This window comes from Heptranchias perlo, chromosome 10 (genome assembly GCF_035084215.1).
Source record: "Heptranchias perlo isolate sHepPer1 chromosome 10, sHepPer1.hap1, whole genome shotgun sequence".
Lineage (NCBI taxonomy): Eukaryota > Metazoa > Chordata > Chondrichthyes > Hexanchiformes > Hexanchidae > Heptranchias > Heptranchias perlo.
In genome coordinates this window covers 50,554,289-50,574,901 of record NC_090334.1, presented here as the reverse complement: position 1 = coordinate 50,574,901, position 20,613 = coordinate 50,554,289, and the positions used below count along the sequence as shown (strand labels likewise).

The 20,613-nt window shown below is 42.2% G+C and overlaps 1 protein-coding gene across 3 annotated transcripts in view; it reads left to right on the top strand.

Moving 5' to 3' along the window:
• Positions 1-20,613, top strand: part of kif26ab (kinesin family member 26Ab) — a 176,284-nt gene that overhangs the window by 128,701 nt on the left and 26,970 nt on the right. For 2 of the 3 annotated variants that reach the window (XM_067991715.1, XM_067991714.1), the window contains exons 8-12: positions 9,073-9,335; positions 9,598-9,781; positions 11,073-11,232; positions 12,508-12,670; positions 15,194-18,692. In XM_067991715.1, coding sequence (XP_067847816.1) covers positions 9,073-9,335; positions 9,598-9,781; positions 11,073-11,232; positions 12,508-12,670; positions 15,194-18,692 — 4,269 coding nt within the window. Of the gene's footprint in view, positions 1-9,072; positions 9,336-9,597; positions 9,782-11,072; positions 11,233-12,507; positions 12,671-15,193; positions 18,693-20,193; positions 20,440-20,613 lie in introns of all 3 variants that reach the window. The other variant, XM_067991716.1, reaches the window with a different exon arrangement.

Here is a 20,613-nt window from a genome sequence, read left to right as displayed (position 1 = left end):
AGAGAACAGGTGATCCTAGATTGGGTATTGTGCAATGAGAAAGGATTAATTAACAATCGTGTTGTGTGGGGTCCCTTAGGGAAGAGCGACCATAACATGATAGAATTCCTTATTAAGATGGAGAGTGAAGTAGTCGAATCCGAAACTAGGGTCCTGAATCTAAATAAAGGAAATTATGAAAGTATGAGGTGTGAGTTGGCTTCGATAGATTGGGGAACTTTACTAAAAGGGATGACGTTGGATAGGCAATGGCTAATATTTAAAGAACATGTGCAGGAATTACAACAATTATTCATCCCTGTCTGGCGCAAAAATAAAACAGGAAAGGTGGCTCAACCGTAGCTTACAAAAGAAACTAGGGATAGTATTAGATCCAAAGAGGAGACATATAAAATTGCCAGAAAAAGCAGCAAGCCTGATAATCTACATCCCAGAGTACTAAAGGAAGTGGCCCTGGAAATAATGGATGCATTGGTGGTCATCTTCCAAAATTCTATAGACTCTGGAACAGTTCCTACAGATTGGAAGGTGGCAAATGTAACCCCACTATTTAAAAAAGGAGGGAGAGACAAAACAGGGAGTTACAGACCAGTTAGCCTAACATCAATAGTGGGGAAAATGCTAGAGTCTATTATAAAGGATGAGATAACAGAATACTTGGAAGGCATTAACGGGATTAGACAAAGCCAGCATGAGTTTATGAAAGGGAAATCATGCTTAACAAATCTACTGGAGTTTTTTGAGGATGTAACTAGTAGAATAGATAGGGGAGAACCAGTGGATGTGGTGTATTTGGATTTTCAGAAGGCTTTTGATAAGGTCCCACACAAGAGGTTAGTGTGCAAAATTAAAGCACATGGGATTGGGGGGAATATACTGGCATGGATTGAGAATTGGTTGACAGACAGGAAATAGAGAGTAGGAATAAACAGGTCTTTTTCCAGGTGGCAAGCAGTGACTAGTGGGGTACCGCAGGGATCAGTGCTAGGGCCCCAGCTATTCACAATATATATCAATGATTTGGATGAGGGAACGGAATGTAACATTTCTAAGTTTGCAGACGACACAAAGCTGGGGTGGAATGTGAGCTGTGAGGAGGATGCAAAGAGGCTCCAATGTGATTTAGACAAGTTGGGTGAGTGGGCAAGAACATGGCAGATGCAGTATAATGTGGATAAATGTGAGGTTATCCACTTTGGTTGTAAAAACAGAAACAGATTATTATCTGAATGGTGATGGATTGAGAAAAGGGGAGGTGCAACGAGACCTGGGTATCCTTGTACACCAGTCACTGAAAGCGAGCATTCAGGTGCAGCAAGCAGTTAGGAAGGTGAATGGTATGTTGGCATTCGTTGCAAGAGGATTTGAGTACAGGAGCAGGGATGTCTTACTGCAGTTGTACAGGTCCTTGGTGAGATCCCATCTGGAGTATTGTGTGCAGTTTTGGTCTCCTTATCTGAGGAAAGATGTCCTTACCATGGAGGGAGTGCAACGAAGGTTTACCAAACTGATTCCTGGGATGGCAGGACTGACGTATGAGGAGAGATTGGGTCGACTAGGCCTATATTCACTAGAGTTTAGAAGAATGAGAGGTGATCTCATCGAAACATATAAAATTCTAACAGGACTAGACACGAGATGCAGGGAGGATGTTCCCGATGGCTGAGGAGTCCAGAACCAGGGATCACAGTCTCAGGATACGGGGTATGCCATTTAGAACTGAGATGAGGAGAAATTTCTTCACTCAGAGGGTGGTGAACCTGTGGAATTCTCTACCACAGAAGGCAGTGGAGGCCAAGTCATTAGATGCATTCAAGAAGGAGATAGATATATTTCTTAATGCTAAAGGGATCAAGGGATATGGGGAAAAAGTGGGAACAGGGTACTGAGTTAGACGATCAGCCATGATCATTTTGAATGGCGGAGCAGGCCCGAATGGCCCACTCTTGCTCCTATTTTCTATGTTTCTATGAACCCCATCTCCCTTCTAACCTCACTTCTGCATGTGCCTCTGGAAAAAACTCTTGCCCCAACTCACTTATAACTGCACTTTCAAACTCCCAAATTCTGTGCCTTTGGCTCTCCATACTTCATAATACTTTTGCGGCTGTCAATTTGGTCAACCATTCCTTCACCTCTACTTTGGTGCCTCCATCCTGAGTAAAACCTTTACTCTTCCATTCTGATTGTTTCCCCTGGTATGGGCCCCATCTTCACCCTCCCAAGTCCAAAGGGCGCAGACCTGAGCATATCTGGTGTGCAGCTGGTTTAGCCATCCATCACCATATCTGGCTTTCACACACTATTGAGCCTCACTCTTTTCTGCTAAATGCACCCACTACTTCAAGATCATTCCAGAGAGCAAAGATAACTCTGGCTTCTTTTCTTTAAGACCAATTGTCTCCTTAAACCCCTCTTCCCTGCTCCCTCCACCTTCCAACAGGTGCAAGGAGCTCATGGACATCTTTGTCACCTGGATTGAGACCATCTGATCAGCTGCTTCTTCTGATTTCTCCTTCCCCTTGATCAGCAAGCTAAATGTCCCCCAAAGTGCTCCATGCCCTCGACCTGAACCCGAGTCTTTCTCCAGTTTCTCTCCTATCTCTCTTCATGCCCTCTCCAAGCTCACCTTGTCAATGAGACCCACATCCTGATCCAATGATCCCATTTCCTCTAAACTGCTGACCACCCTCCTTGCCTTCCTGGCCCCCATGCTAGGTGACATTGTAATTGGTTTCCTTTCCTCAGGTACTGTCCCCTCCCTTTCAACACAGTCATCATCACCTCTCCTCAAAAAAACGACCCTCGACCCCTCTGCAGCCCCATCATCAACCTCCTTTCCTCTCCAAGATCCTTAAATGTGATGTCACCTTCCAAATCCGTGTACATCTTTCCTGCAACTCCATGTTTGAATTTCTCCAAACAGGTCTCTGCCCCTGCCACAGCACTGAAACGGCCTGAATCAAAGTCATTAATGACATCCTCTGTGACTGTGACCATATTGCATTATTCCTCCTACTCCTCCTCGATCTCTCCACAGCCTTTGACATCATTGACCACACCATCCTCCACCAACACCTTTCCTCCTTTGTCCAGCTGAGTGGGATTGTCTTTTCTTGATTCCACTTTTACCTATCCGATCACCTTTGCACCATTACCTCTGGAACCCCCCAAGGATCTATCTTTAGCCCCCTCCTCTTCCTCACCTACATGCTGCTCCTTGGCGACATTGGGTCAGCTTCCACATGTATTTTTTAATTGTTAAAAGCACTATATAAATGCAAGTTGTTGGTGCAGTTGCTTGATACTCAATTTGTGTCTCATATATTCTGAAATTATATTTTGTTACATACTAGAAAATGCACATTATATAGAAATTAATTCAATGTGAAATAAACATATGTAAGCATTTAAATCTATATCTGAGCTTCCAAGTTCAGATTTTTAAACATGAAAATGATTTTGATACATAAAAATGTTTTACTTTTGTTATTTTCCATATACCATCTAACCTACCTGCCCAGCAGGAACAGTGCAAGTGGGTGGATAAAAGATCGGTCTAGCACTAGATGTTGTGTTCCTAATGCATGCATGCTGGCCACCATTTTGACACCTAGGTTTTCGGGAGCTGCGAGGCCACCTGCCACAGACAGGCAGGTCCTTGTAAACACTGAAATGTTGGTTTGTGCGATTCTTAGTTAAATTTAGGTCGATGTCCAAATTACATCATCAGATATGGGCCTTTCAAGCCTGCACTAGAATCGCCATTTCCTGGAGTTCCTAGTAGTGTGATCAATGGCTGTGTGCCGTACATACATGGAGTTTTGCCCATTCATGCAGATCAGTTGCAGCCTCCCCAGCAAAGTGAGTGCCAATTTGTCCTTTTATGACCTGTGAAAATTTATAATCAACTGGACATTTAAGAGTGAGTCAATATTTCATTTAGGTTGATTTAACTTGTCAACAGCATTTGTCTGCTTGTTAAGGTGCATGATGCCAGCTCCTGAGGATGAAACTCATTCCCATTTCATGTACCTTGGAGGGAGTGGGGGGAATTTCAGTACGGGGTCTCCCACTCGTCTGCCGCAACTTCGGTCGAAGAGCCAAAACTCTGGAAAAATCGTTTAAATGTTGTTTAGAGAGTGGACTTGGAACTGACCCCAGGACATAGATAAATGTGTCATGTTTCGTGCAGAGTTCCAGATACTAGTTGAATATCTTTTATCTTTGGAGAGCATTGACTTGAAATTATCAAACTTGCCTTTTTTAAAAAAAACTGAAGCATTGAATCTTCATCTACCTAGGTCCTAAGCCTTGGAATCCCCTCCCTAAACCTCTCCGCCTCTCTACCTTTCTCTTCCTTTAAGGTGCTCCTTAAAACCTACCTCTTTGACCAAGCTTTTGGTCACCTGTCCTAATATCTCTTTATGTGGCTCGGTGTCAAATTTTGTTTTAAAACGCTCCTGTGAAGCGCCTTGGGACGTTTTACTACGTTAAAAGCGCTATATAAATGCAAGATGTTTTTGTAGTATCTCCAAATTCCCTGAGTCAGCAAGGAATTCGACAACCACTGCTGCAGTGGACATGAGAAGTTTTAGGGCAGTGCCAGTGATTATTATATGAATCTGCAGAACTGCATTAATGGTACCAGAGCTCAACACAAGTCACCAAACATCTTGCAGACCAATCTATTAAAACTATCGTGACTACAGGAGCCGGTCCATGCAGGTCAACTTCTTTTGCAATGGTGCAGAGTCCCTATCCATTGTTCCATCCCTCATTAATAACATTCATCTAAGTACCTTCAGGGTTCTTTGTGACCTCTGCATCAAACTCTGAGGAAGATGGGATGGTGATTAGAATATCTATTCAAGAAGAGACAGTATCAGTATTGGATGCCAACATGATGTTAGCTGCCCATTGTTCAAGGAAAGCCTCCTTAATGCCAAAGTGGCTAGCCAAATTCCTCTTGATGGGAGATTCCATGATTAGCTGGCTGCAGAGATCACACATATAAGGGCTTGCAGGGTTCCTGTGCTATTGTATAATATTATAAGATTGTTAGGAAACCTGCCAATCTCTCCTCAGTCTCATCTCGGACGGACAAGCTGAACAGGGTACCATGGCATCAGTTTCAGTCTCTGTTCACTACCCCCAACAGCAGGATGAGTAATCTGCTGCCAAATCCAAATTAAGAATCCAGCTATGTCACCCATTGAGAACAATATGCAATAAGCCAGACTCGAGTTACAGACAGTCGAAAAACCTAATGAGGTGTGTATGAGGTCTGTGAGTGAGACTATTTATGAATGCTCTACAGTCATTCCTGACTAAGGGTTTTGGGAATGCTCCTGGATATTCAGTTGTTCTTTGATGGCAAGAACCTCTTTGATGTAGTTCTCAACAGGTTAAAATCATGAAGCTTTCAATTTCAATTTAAAAACACAAAATTCAAGCATACTGAACCTAAGTAAAATAAGCTGAGCCCCTGTTATAGCTGCACACATATGTCTTCTCTTTGAGGCCTGGATTTCCCTCCACTATCCCAACCCAAATTGGGCAGAATAGAAATTAAAACAATAGGAAAATAGGTTGGTGAGACCTACCACTGCCTCCTTGCCCCAACCTGGATTTTCTTTCCTCTGCCCCTTGGGGACAGCCACTGGCTGCTCCTACCTCGATTGCTGCATGCAAATTATAGCAGGGGGGGTTTGGCCTGGCAAGCTGCCTCATTTCCCTGGCTTTTACCCCTGTTTCTGCAGTCTCCGGGGACCACCAGGAGGGAGTGGTGCTAATCTTTGGGGTAGTGGCAGAAGTTCCAAATGCCCTTTTTTGGGAGAGAGGGCCCAGGCTGAGTCCTAAAATCTGCTCATCCCTCTTTCACCTTTGGGGCTCCTCTGTCCCCTTTAAATTGTTCCATGTCTTTGTTTGCTGCAGCGGCAGTCTGCTATTCTGCTCGTGTGGAGCATAAACACCGGCATTGACCAGTTAGACCGAATGGCCTGTTTCTGTGCTGTTAATTCTATGCGATTCTACATACCACCGCTGGTACATAATGACCCTGACCCAGGAAAATGGTCGGACGGCGGGCAGAAAACCCACCCTAAACCCCTGGGGTGTGAAAAAGAAAATCCAGGCTCAAGATTCACTATGCGGATTTTAAAAATGTACAGACAGCTATTCAGATCAGACCACCCGATAAGATTAAATCTTATCATTATTCTAGTCCTAGAGTTAGGAGGGCACTAGATGGGGCCAATATTTTATCATGCTCAAAAATGATAGAACTAGCAGGTCTACAGTAAAGGATCTTCTATTTTATTGGAATCTTTAATTGTTTAGTTCCAAACTCTTGGATATTCTCCTTTAAAATGAGAAGTTCATCTTGGCCACACTATCTTTATGACTTGTCTGGAAAACTGGCTGGGATCCAGCGACTCGAGTAAGCCCCGCTCACCCATCACCCCTGTGCTCGTTGACCTACATTGGCTCCCGGTCCACCAATGCCTCAGTTTTACAATTCTCATTCTCATGTTCAAATCCCTCCATGGTCTCACCTCTCCATCTTTCTGTAACCTCCTCCAGCCCTACAACCCTCAGAGATTTCTGTGTTCCTCCAACTCTGGACTCTTGTGCATTTCCCACTCCCTTTGTCCCACTATTGATGGCCTTGCCTTCAGCCTTCTAGGCCCTGAGCTGTAGAATTTCCTCCGTAAACCTCTCTGTCTCTTCATCTCTCTCTCCTCCTTTAAGACCCTCCTTAAAACTTGTCTCTTTGACCAAGCTTTTAGTCTCCTGTCCTAAAATCTTTTTCTTTGGCTTGATGTCAATTTTGGTCTTATTATGCTCCTGTGATGCGCCTTGGGACATTTTTCGATGTTAAAGGCGCTATATAAATGCACGTTATTGTTGTTGATATTTATTTTTATGTAGATTTCTGAGTGTCATATGAAATTCCTCAGGTACCTTCTACCAGTTTAGGGTTCCTCCTTTGGTCCCGCCTCAGCTCTCTGGGCATTTACCAAATGTCTGACAGTGGCAACTTAAAACTTGTACCTAAAAATGCTACACCTCTACTTGTATTGGCCAGCTCATGAGAGCACACTCTGAGAAAAGAGTTGAGGGGTTCTCCTGAAAATAGTTCCATTAAATGAGCCTTCTAGCAAACCTGGAGAAATACCAATTGGAACATACTCAGAATATCATTGTTGGTAGGGTTCCAGATTCTAATACTAGGTCTCATATCTCTGCCATATTTCCAGAACAGTCAGAAACAACTGGTGTCTTCTAGGCTAGCTCATAAAAAAGCATCAATCCTTACCTCTGGGCGTTAAAATTGATGGAATTATCTGTATCGTCTCTTGTGGGATAGAATTGAAAAGCAGAGAAGTTATGTTAAACTTGAATAGAACCGTGGTTAGACCACACTTAGAGAACTGTGCATAGTTCTGGTCTCCATATTATAAAAAGGGTATAGAGGTAATGGAAAAGGTGCAAAAAAGATTCACAAGGATGATACCGGAACTGAGAGGATATACTTACCAGGAAAGACTGAACAGGCTGGGGCTCTTTTCGCTGGAAAAGAGAAGGCTGAGGGGTGACCTGATAGAGGTCTTTAAGATAATGAAAGAGTTTGATAGGGTAGACGTAGAGATAATGTTTCCACTTGTGGGGGAGTCCAAAACCAGAGTCATCAATATAAGATAGTCACTAATAAATCCAATAGGAAATTCAGGAGAAACTCCTTTACCCATAAAATGGTAAGAATGTGGAAAGCACTACCACAAGGAATAGTTGAGGCAAATAGCATAGGTGCATTTATCGGAAAGCTAGATAAGCACATGAGGGAGAAAGGAATAGAAGGGTATGTTGATAGGGTGAGATGAAGTAAGGAGGGAGGAAGCACATGTGGAGCATAAACGCCGGCATAGACCAGTTGGGCCGAATGGCCTGTTTCTGTGCTGTAGACTCATATAACTCAATGTATCAAATTCAGATTTCTTATAAGAGACTCAGAACTGTATCTCTTGGCCAGTGGTCTCCAAAATGCTGCCCTACATAGTATTAGTGGAGTTTCTTTTGCTGAAAGCATCACAGCAGAGTAGCTGAGCCAGTGTTTTGACAGGTGTCTCACTAGCCTCCACCCTCAAACACATAATAAGCAAATTCCTTCTTTAGCTGGGGAGCTAACACTTGGAGAACAGATGGACATAGGACACATGATCTTGCCAACAGTCACAGTGGCACATTAATATACAGGAATTAAGAGCAGTGTATTTGACCTTATGATACTTGTTAAATCAAATCTGTAGCCAAGCATACAGACACATAATACCAACATGGTTAAATGAATAGGCAAACAGGGAAGTGCAAAGTCCCTATATCTCTGCTATAGAGATTAGACACTGATCATTGAGACACTGGGAGAGATTTTTACTGGCTGTGCTGGGCAGAAATGAGATGGTAGCACTATGTAAATCGTGGGGAAAAGCGTACTGCCCCTTTTCCACTCCCAACCTAGCCGGCTGCCATGGGTGGTTGGAGTGACCCCCAGTTCAAATGGTAGGCCCTTTTAATATGCAAATTGGGGTCCCACAGTATACAGAGGACCCCATTTTTTTTTAGGAGACTGCTGGGAGGAACTTGCGCTGTACATGCCCGGGTTTTACCCGGCAGTACAGCCGATGAGAACCAAAAACGGTAAGTTTAAAATTACTTTTGTGGGGACAGGAGGAGCAGGAGTGCTTCTCTGGGCTCCATATGAATACTGTGGGCTGCTGCCGCCTCAAGCTCCTCACTCTCTATGATCGGCCCCCACCCCCTCGGATCTACCTTGCTGCCAGCCGGGTCAGCCTCCAGGTTGCTTAATATTGTGCCGGCTAGAAGACGGTGGACTGCAGGCGTCTGTTTGGTGTCCATAGTCCACAGGCGGCATGATAATGAGGCCCGGCCCCGAAAGTGTTGCATTTGAGAAAAAAAGAATATTAAGTCTAAATGCGTCTAATCTATCTTTATCTAAACCACTAAAGAAACTAAAACAGCCTAACATTCAAATTTACATTTCAATTCCAGGAAAAACATACACTATGATTGGAAAGGATAATTCAATGCAAAATCTTGGTGTTATTCCCTGTGCAATATCCTGGCTTTTTAAACTAATAAATGAACGCAAGGAGAAAACTGGCACTCGCTTCTCAGTCAGGGTATCTGCAGTGGAGATCTGGGGCAAGGATGAAAACCTTAGGGATTTGTTATCTGAAGTGGCCACTGGCAGCCTCCAGGATGGCCAATCTCCTGGTGTCTATCTCAGAGAGGATCCAATCTGTGGAACTCAGGTATCTTTATCATACTATGCAGTTATGCTATTTACAAGTATTTTGATACTGATTCTCAACTCACTGCATTTCCATTGTGCAATGAAGGATCTTTGAAATGTTTTAGTTATGTTTAAAATGTCACTGTCACTCTTTTGGATTTACTTTTTCATCTTTGCTCCCTTGGTATACATATTTTGTTACTAATTGCCCCAGAGAGCTAATCTATTGAGCAGAAATGCAACCCTGTTCCAATTAGTAATATTTTTCTCTTCATATTCAGCTTCAGAATCAAAGTGAGCTGAGAGCCCCCACGGCAGAGAAAGCCGCCTACTTTCTTGATGCAGCAATAGCCTCCAGAAGGACCAGTAGGCCAGATTGCGATGAAGAGGAAAGAAGAAACTCCCATATGCTCTTTACCCTTCACATTTACCAATATCGAATGGAAAAAAGCGGCAAAGGGGGAAGTATGTTCACTCTAAATGCCAAATTCTAATTCTAAAATAAATGTATTTTGCTAATATGGAAGCCACAGATGATGGTATATCAACAAATTTACTATTAATAAGTGACAGCTACTACCTGACTTCTCAGAAAACTTCACATGTTGCCTGTCATTAATATTTCATTTAGACACTGGCATTATTGCATATTATTACATAGAATTACATAGAAATAGGCCATTCGACCCAACAGATCCGTGCCGGTGTTTATGCTCCACACGAGCCTCCTCCCCCCACTACTTCATCTCACCCTATCAGCATATCCTTCTACTCCTTTCTCCCTCATGTGTTTATCTAGCTTCTCCTTAAATGCATCAATGCTAGTCACCTCAACTCCTCCTTTAAGTAGTGAATTCCACATTTTAACTATTCTCTGGGTAAATTAGTTTCTCCTGAATTCCCTATTGGATTTATTAGTGAATATCATATTTATGGCCCCTAGTTCTGGTCTTCCCCACAAGTGGAAACATCTTCACTAGGTCTACCCTCTCAAACCCTTTCAAAGTCTTAAAGACCTCTATCAGGTCACCCCTCAGTCCTTTTTTGTAGAGAAAAGAGCCCTGGCCTGCTCAATCTTTCCTGATAGGTATAACCTCTCAGTTCTCGTATCATCGTTGTAAATCTTCTTTCAATCTTCTCCTATGCCTCTATATCCTTTCTATAATGTGGAGACTAGACTGTTCACAGTTCTGCAAGTGTGGTCTAACCAAGGTTCTATACAAGTTTAACATAACTTGTCTAATTTTCAATTCTATCCCTCCAGAAATGAAACCCAGTGCTTGGTTTGCCTTTTTAAAGCTGCGTCACTATTGTTAGTGATTTGTGTATCTGTATCCCGAGATATCTTTGCTCCCTTATCCCATTTAAACTCTTATTATCCAAACAATATGTGACCTCCTTATTCTTCCTACCAAAATGCAGCACCTCACACTTGTCTATATTGAAATTCATTTTGCCAATTACACCCATATTCTGCAAGTTTAGTCATGTCTTCCTGTATTTTGTTGCAGTGTGTTAACTACACCACCCCCCCAATTTGGTGTCGACTGCAAATTTTGAAATTATACTTCCGATTCCCGAGTTGAAATAGTTTATGTAAATGGTGAACAACAGAGGTCCCAGCACTGATCCTTGTGGAACACCATTTCCCAACTTTTGCCAATCTGAGTAATTACCTTTAAACCCTGTCATGTCTGTTAGTTGAATCAATTCAGAATGTCTAATTGGGTTTGTACATCTTACTATATTTTTGCAGTGTCAGGAGGGCGTAGTCGTTTACATCTGGTTGATTTGGGGAGCTGTGAAAAGGTTCTAAGCAAGAGCCGGGATGGTGGTGGTGGCCTCTGTCTGTCACTTTCAGCTCTAGGCAATGTCATTTTGGCATTAGTCAATGGTGCTAAACATGTTCCATACAAGTGAGTAACATGCATGAAGAAATAAGTGTGAACTCTGAGAAAAGCATTTCGCTGCAGAGATTATAAGCTATGAAGAAATAAGGAGTTACCCTGACTTTTAAAAAAAATTATAGATTTTTCAGGTCAAAAAGGGCCTAGCATTTTTTGGATCTAATGGTCCTTTCTTATTTTTAAAAATATTGGGGCTTAAAATCTGTAGCTGTTCCAGTGGACTTCCACTGCAACTTTGGCACAATTCTGCCAGAATGGCCAGAAACTAGGCCAGGGCCAGCCGTTGCAGGTCCCAACCTTGCACCCAAGTTTCCTGAATGATCTTGTGGAACAGAACCCCTGCTCACCTTTTAGAAGGTCATCAGGGTAAAGTGGGGGGGGTGGGGGTGGGTTGCCTGGAGACTCTAAATGTGAGAGTTTCTGTGCTCTGAGCCTACTTAGGGACCCTGCATATGGTTGGCACTGCTATGCATGGCCAGGTGTGTCGGCTAACCAACTGGGGGTTGTGGGCATCATCTGGTGTGGCTCAGCGGTAGCAGGTTTGATCTTTGGACTGTGTTGAATTATCAGATCTCAGAGTTGAAATTCTTTCTGTCAATAATCTGATCGAAAGAGCCAACAATGAGTACGTGGTTATGAGTAAAAAAAGGCATGGGAACAAAACGGTGTTCCTGTGGCTCTCCATCATTTTATTTTCATGTAAACATTATTGAGGAGTTGCTGAATGAAAAATAGCTTTTCATACTTGAATGCAATTCAGTTGACATTTTGCTTGATTTTTCTGAGTTCAATGCCAATGGCCACAAACGGAGAATCAGGGCCAATGAGTGAACATTTTCATTGCATTTGTGGCAACAATAAAAGTATCTGTTTATCTTCTTAAGAAAGTCTTTTTAATTATGCTAAATATGAATTATCTGCAGTACCATTTACTGTGCTTACATTTGTTTGAAGTCACATGAAGTATTCTCCAGGCAAGGACATATCGCCCCACATTTTACAAAACTTTAAGCTAATGTTCATGCCTGGAGAGCTTTCATTATGAAATGAGTTGCTTTAGTGATTTTGAAGAACAGAATTATATGTAGTTGGATTCTGTTCTTCTATACCTGAAATGAGATGCCACATTAAAAGCAATCTAATCCTGATTATATTTCGAATAGGAAAAAGAACTTAATGTGAAAATTCTGTTTCAGTGGATGTATAAAATAGTTAATCGACTTAAAATGCTCAATCCATCACTTTCTTTGTACCTGAATGTATTTGTTCTGTTGCACAATATAGAGATAGCAAGCTTACTATGCTGTTGAGAGAATCGCTGGGGAATATAAACTGTAGAACAACCATGATCACCCATATTTCTGACTCTCCTGCCAACTATGCAGAAACCCTTACGAGCATTCAGCTTGCAGCACGAATTCATCGTATGAGAAAGAAAAAGTCCAAGGTCAGTATTTGCTCTAAGTAGAATATCAAATGATGTTCGTTTCAACTGTGGGCCTAGAAAGCATTTATAACCCTGTTACTGTTTAAACTAAGGGGGAGGGGAACCAGGATGTAGCAGCAGAGAGGAGAGACAAGGTGCATAGAAAACTGGGAGGGACAAACAGCAACTGAATAAAGAATAGTGTAGAAAGAGCAGAAATTAGATGGAGGAAAAAGCAAAGCAGGCTATCATGGTGTTGGAATGCATTGTGTTAATGTGAGGAGTGTTACAAATAAGGTTGAAGAGCTGCAGGCACAAGTTGCCACATGGGGTTATGATATAGTGCTATAACGGACACCTGGCTTAAACATGGGCAGGAATGGGAATTAAACATTCCTGGCTACATTGTATTCAGGAGGGATCGGAAAGGAAAAAACAAGAGGGGGGGGTCTGGTGGCAGTATTGATTAAGGATAACATTACAGTTCTACAGACGGACGATATACTAGAGGGTTCAAAGATTGAGTCTATTTGGTTAGAGTTAAAGAACAGAAAAGGAGCTGTTACATTGCTGGCTGTTTACTATAGACCCCCAAATAGTGATAAGGAGATGAAGGAGCAAATCTGTAGGCAAATTTCAGAGAAATATAAAAATAATAGGGTAATTGCAGTCCCCTACTATTACTACTCTAATATGGACTGGGAGAAAAAACAGTAAAGGACAAGGAGGGTGAAGACTTCCTAAAATGTGTACAGGAGAACTTTCTTAATCAGTATGTTTCTAGTCCAATGAGGAAGGAAGCAGTGCTGGATCTAGTTCTAGGGAATGAAGTATGGCAAATGGAATGTGTTTCAGTGGGAGAACATCTGGGTAATAGTGATCATAATATAATTAGGTTTAAAATAGTTATGGAAAGGGACAAAGAAAAATCAACTGTGAAAATACCCAACTGGAAAAGAGCCAATTTCAGTGATTTGAGAAGGGATTTAGCACAAGTGGACTGGAAACAAAGATTGGCCAAGAAAACTGTATGTGAGCAATGATAGGCCTTCAAGGCAGAGATTATTCTGGTACAAACCAAGCATATTCCCATAAGGAGGAAAGATAGGGCATCCAAAGCTAGAGCTCTCTAGATGACAGAGGAAATAGAGGTTAAAATAAAAGAGAAAAAGGAGGTTTATGACTGGCAAATCATGTCTGACTAACCTGATTGAGTTCTTTGATGAAGTAGCAGAGAGGGTTGATGAAGGTGGTGCAGTAGATATTGTATATATGGACTATTAAAAGACATTTGATAAAGTACCACATAACAGACTTATTTGGAAAATAGAAGCACATGGTAGTAAAGAGACGATGGTAACTTGGGTAAATAATTGGCTAAGGGATAGGAGACAGAGAGTAGTGGTGAATGGATGTTTTTCTGACTGGAGAGAAGTATGCAGTGGGGTCCCCCAGGGGTCGGTATTAGGACCATTGCTTTTCTTGTTATATATAAATGACCTGGACTTGGGTATAGGGAGTACAATTTCAAAGTTTGCGGATGATACAAAACTTAGCAACGTAATAAATAATGAGGAGGATAGTAGCAGACTTCAGGAGGACATAGACAGACTGGTGAAATGGGCAGACACATGGCAGATGCAATTTAATGCGGATAAGTGTGAAGTGATGCACTTTGGGAGGAACAACATGGAGAGATTGAATAATCTAAATGGTATTATTTTGAGGGGGGTGCAAGAGCAGAGGGACCTAGGGGTACGTATTCACAAACCTTTGAAGGTGGCAGGGCAAGTTGATAAGGCGGTTATGAAAGCGTATGGGACACTTGGCTTTGTAAATAGGGACATTGAATACAAAAACAAGGAAGTCATGCTAAATCTTTACAAATCACTAGCTGGAGTATTGTGTACAATTCTGGGCATCACACTTTAGGAACGATGTCAAGACCTTAGAGAGAATACAAAGGAGGTTTACCAAGATGATACCAGGGATGAGGGACTTCAGTTATGTGGCGAGATTGGAGAAGGTGGGATTGTTCTCCTTAGCGCAGACGATTAAGGGGAGACCTAATAGGGGTATTCAAAATTATGACGGGATTTGATAGAGCAAGTAGGGAGTGCCTGTTTTCTCTGGCAAGTGGGTCAGTAACCAGAGGTCATAGATTTAAGATAACTATAGGAGAAATGAGGAGACATTTTTTTCACACAGAGGATTGTTAAGAACTGGAACACACAAGGGTGATGGAAGCAGATTCCATAGGAACTTTCAAAAGGCAATTGGGCATGTACTTGAAGAGGACTAATTTGCAGGGTTATGGGGAAAAAGTTGGGGTGTGGGTCTAAATTGGGCAGCTTTTTCAAAGAGCCAGCACAGGTACGACGAGCTGAATGGCCTCCTTCTGTGCTGTAAATTTCTATGATTCTAACAGTAAACCACTTCCCATCAAGTATTGTTGTAAAATTCAAATTTTTGCCTCAGTTCCTTACCTTTTAGGTTTGAGGTTCTATTTGCTGTGTAAAATAAACACTTTTCTGTTCGAACTAGTATGCCTCAAGTTCTTCCGGAGGGGAGAGTTCTTGTGAAGAAGGCCGGATTCGAAGGCCACCTCATTTAAGGCCCTTTCATCCAAGAACCACAGCTCTTGATCCAGATCATCCTGTATTAGGATTATCCAGTGACCCAGATTATTCTTCAAGCAGTGAACAATCATGTGATACAGTTATTTATGTTGGTCCCAATGGTGCAGCACTGTCTGATCGAGAACTAACAGATAATGAGGGGCCACCAGAGTTTGTACCCATAATCCCTTCTCTTAACAAGAGATACGATCTCAAGAAAAGCAAAGAAATTGATATTGTTGGTAAGAGTACTGAAAGGGACTATTTCAAATGCAATACTTTTGCTGAATTGCAAGAGAGATTAGAGTGCATTGATGGAAGTGAAGAGCCCATCAAATTTTCTTGTGAGCAAGGACTTTTCATATGTAGTAGCAGTCCAGTCCTTACAAGGATGGAGAATGTGCAATCTATAACAGTACAGGAGATGACACAATCTGCCACTGCATCAGAGAAGGTATCTTCTCCACAAATACATGGAAAACATTCTTCGATAGAAACAGTGTCTCCTAAAAAAGGGCAGAGTCCACATACTCAGATTCCTGTGCAGCAGCGTAATGGTTCTCCAGTGAAGTGCCCGTCTTACTCTAAAACAACAGAACATTTGAAACTGCAAACCAAAGCTGAAGGAAGCAAAATGGAATTAAGTGGTGATACTGGAACAGATGGAATCAAGGAGACAATCACAGCTTCCACAAACGTGCCCAGTTCCAACAGCCCTAAAGCGCAAGAGCAGGCACAAGCCACACCTGCACCAGTTGTGAGGGAAAAGATGTTTTTCAATAGAAGGCCTTTGCCAAGCCCCGCACCACCACCTCCCCAAACAAAAGATACAAAAATAGTTTGTTCAGAATTCAACAGTGGCTGTGTGATTAGAACTCCTCCAGTAGGAATGAGCCATCAGGTGACAAATAAACCGGAGTCTATTGTAACTGGAAGTGCTGCTGCACATTGCAGAAGCACATATAAACAATCTGGTGCATCAGACATAAACCGCTTAAGGTCAGCATTACGAAGTGGTTGTATTGACCGAGATATGTTGACCACAACTGTGACTTTGCAGCAGCCTGTGGAACTGAATGGGGAAGATGAATTGGTATTTACAGTAGTGGAAGAACTGTCATTTGAAGGGATTTTGGAAAGTGGTCGACCTGCTAGCATTATTAGCTTTAATAGTGATTGTTCACTTCAGGCTCTGGCCTCAGGCTCACGGCCTGTCAGCATTATTAGTAGCATCAATGATGACTTTGAAGCTTATACCTCACCAGCAACCACTGCTGGAGTAAATATGGACACTGTTGTGCCACTTGCAGATGATTCATTTTGCAACAGTAGCAGACGATCATCAATTAGCTCCTGGCTCAGTGAAGTAAGTATCTGTGCCCTAGAAAGTGATGGAGCACAGCCCTCTGACACTTTTGTTGTGCAGTCTTGCTACAGTTATGGTGAGAAGTCTCTGGGGCCTTTTAACTTGGATTCACCTGACAAGCTGCAAGACATGACTGCACCACTGACACAGGCTCAAAAAAGCACCTTGAATGATACTAGATTCTGTTCTGAACTGGAGAATGAAAGTACCAGTTCAAATAAATTTCTCGTCAACACCAACAAAGGTTCCAATGCCTTAAGTTTATCCAAAGTGGTTTCTGGCAAAGTTGTGACTGGCACTAGTAATTCATCAGTAACTAAAACTAGCACCCCAGTACATTCTCGCATCCCAGCAATTTCTGAAGAAGATCCTATTTGCTACTCTAGTCTTCCCAGGAAAATAAAACCTACCTCATCTGTGAGCCATAGCAGTAGCATAGTACATTGTGGAGACACACAACGACAAGAAAATGAGCTTGAGGATCCTTGGTTACGACGCACAAATAGCCAATTGGAACCAAAAGCTGAGGATCAAGCACTTTCAGCTAAGTCATCTCCCAAATCTGGTACTAGTGGGCAAATAAAACAGCAAATGAAAACAACCCAGAATACTGAAACTGTTTCTAGGCTTAATAAATCTCATCCAACTGTTTCCTGTACACACAGAGTTGTGGATGGATGTGAAATGGCAAATAAATCCAATGGAGTGAATGGTGCCATTGGTGCGAACACAAGGAAAAATGATGTGCCAGCAAAGGTGTCACAAGTCAAAAAAGGAAATGCAATGGTTGCTACAATGCCAATAATGCACACCAGTATTAATGCTGGAGCTATACCCAAAGACCAACGAGATTTTGCTTCAGTTACGAGCAGTTTAAAATCAACTGCATGTAAGAAAACATCAGTGCCCAAAGCAAGCATGCTACCGAGGCTCAATGGGACACCTCCAGCACCTCCAATCCGTAAATCTAGTCTAGAACAGAAAAACAGAGTTACGCCACAAACTGGTACCCAAAAATGTACCAGTCCAGAGGTAGTTAAAGTACCACTACCCAAACTAGAGGATGAAACAGATGGAAGACTTAATATTGCTTCTTGTATTGTTGAAGGTAATAATAACAGACCAATGAACATAAAATCTGATCAGTTCTCTGTTAAAAACATTTCAAATTCAAAATCCAGAATGCCTAAGCCTGAAGCTGTGCATCGCTGTGGGAGTCAGATGTCCCTCGAGAGAAGTGATAGTCTGTCATCGGTAGGATCCAAGAATAGTGTGACTAAGGAAAGTGGTCACCCTGTCAACAATAATAGCAGAACAGGCCGATCAGTGCCGAGGCTTGGTGTGTCCCCATCAGCTCCAGTAATGTCGACTCCACCCATTCCAGTAGCCCCTGTACCAGGTAAATCCAATCAAACTAAATGTGCTTCCAATAATAAGATTGTGGTATCAGGAAATAAGTGTCGAAGCCTCTCTACAAGTGGTGCAAAGGGGTTAAGCACATCTGTTAAATCATTAACCCAATCAATAGGTCGAAGTTCCAGTGTGCCATCAAATGGAAAAACAATACCTCGTTCAACACAGGTAGCAAATTGTAAACCTGGCAAAGGAACAATCATGGGAACAAAGCAAGCAGTCAGGGCAGCAAACAGCCGTGTCTCTGAGCTAGCATCTGGGGCCTCTTCCAGTAAAATGGGCCATTTGAGAGGATCTGCAGATTCTGACAGTGGGAATGACAGTGGGGTCAACCTCAGTGATGAAATATCACAGATACCAGTCTTGCCTTCTCCATACAGTAAAATAACTGCACCAAGACGACCTCAACGCTACAGCAGTGGGCACGGTAGTGACAACAGCAGTGTTCTTAGTGGAGAGCTGCCTCCAGCCATGGGAAGAACGGCTCTCTTTTATCATAGTGGTGGCAGCAGTGGCTATGAAAGTATGATTCGTGACAGTGAAGCTACAGGAAGTGCATCATCTGCACATGACTCCATGAGTGAAAGTGGAATGTCTTCATCTGGGCGCAACAGGAATTCAAAATCCCCCAAAAAGCGGACAGCAGGTAAGCTTTATGTATCTATTGTGGCATTTGGCTCACATTTTTAAGAATGGGAATTTCAAAAAAAGTTCAGTGAGGAAAGATGACTTTTAAATATATAATAATGAAAAGTGAAGGTATATTGTGTGTACATTGTCTGTTTTTTTTAAAAGACGTATTTTTTCAAGTACCCTCAGGTTCACACAGCACAGAAAGATGCAAAGTATAGCTCCAAGTGTCTGTGTTAGTAATTTACTTTATCATTAAACCTCAGATCATCACTGAGCCAGTGTGAATTATTCAGCTTCCCACTGAGTAAGACTATCGATATATGGTGCTATGGTCACCATTCACAAGGAATTTGGTAGCCTAAGGTCATTTCTTATAGGACCATTCTTCTTCTTGGCAATTATTTCCCAACTCTGCCCCCCCTCCCCCACTCCATTCTGGAAAGCATTGATTCCTTGCTGGATACAGTTTCAAGAGTGCCAGTCGCCCTCCAGTACCTCTCCCAAATGTTGAGTATTCATATGTGAGCATTGACAATGAGTGTCAGCAGGTTATTCAATGGTTAGTCAGTTGCCATCTTTTCAAACTGGTATGAATTCAAATCTATGATTTTGGAGATAATTGGATTTACAGGTGCTGAAGATATGGGCTCCAAAATTGCAGGGGCCTGAAAGCAGAAAACACATGAAATCTGGGTGGATGGGGTGCGGAATTTGGTTTGTTGCTGGGTGACACTGTTTTTCTAACCCTTTTTATGCCCATCGGAAATTGTGATTGAATTGGGGGTGGGAGCATGATATGGCTGCACATATGTGAGTGGGCGTATAATGACATAATGCAAATGAGGAAAATACATCGTATAGATTTCCCATTATTTGCACCATGGTGATGCTGGGTGTGATGGATGTCTATGCAACTCTGGCATCCTGCGTTGCTAAGGGCCTCAGAGCAGGTTTAAAATTTAAAAGGCCAATTTCGCGAAGGAAATCGATTGCAGAAGAATTGATGGGAGAGTTTGAGCAATAGAATTTTTTTTTTTACTTGGTTGAGTCAGGGCTGTGGACCCATTTATGTGGCAGCAAGGCACCTATCAGTGTTGTAAATGGCATGGGAACCAGCCTACAATATGTAAATACCCCTGACCCTGGGTCAGGGTCACATCCATGCGGGCAGATGGAATTACTGGCTTGCCCCAAAACTGCCTCCAAAAGGGCCTCCCTCGGAATTTCTGTGGTATAGTTTTGGTGATAACAGCCAAAGTTACTTCTTAAGCTTAAACACAGCAATTCTTGCAAATCAGTATCTTAATTTACTACTAGTAGTAACCTAAGGCACCCAACCAAAAGCCAGTTGACATTATGCAAATCTACACCCTAACAACCTCGTTAATATATTACATAATGTATGCAAATGAAAGTGGCATCATAAGCTGCTGGTGATGATTATGCAAAGTGGAGTTCAGAAGGAGACAGCATTGGCCATGTTTCACCAAGAGAGTTATTATTCTCATCAATAGTTTGCAAACAGCAAGATGCTTTCTTTGGGACAGTCACTTCAGTACCAACATCCAATGAAAAGTTGGCAACACCGCAACCTTGTCAGAAAAGAATGAATGACCTGAAAAGGCTTGTGAAAAAAAACTGTTCAAAGGTTGAAAGGACATTGTTGAGGTGCTATGCTACTGAAGAAATGGAAGAGACACAAAGATCTTCAAAATCATTCTAGAGGGCAAAACATCTACCTTGCAGTCCCAGACAATCTGGTGAGTTTTAACTTAATGTTTCTCCTATGCAATCTACCATTGTGTGCAACTGTACTTCAGCAGAATGCCAAAAACAATCTTTAATGTTGTTTCTAAATTTGCAAACAGTAGTTGCACTTTGCCTGCATTTGAGCTGTCTGTTTTCAGTTCCACAGCATATTTGCATATAATTAA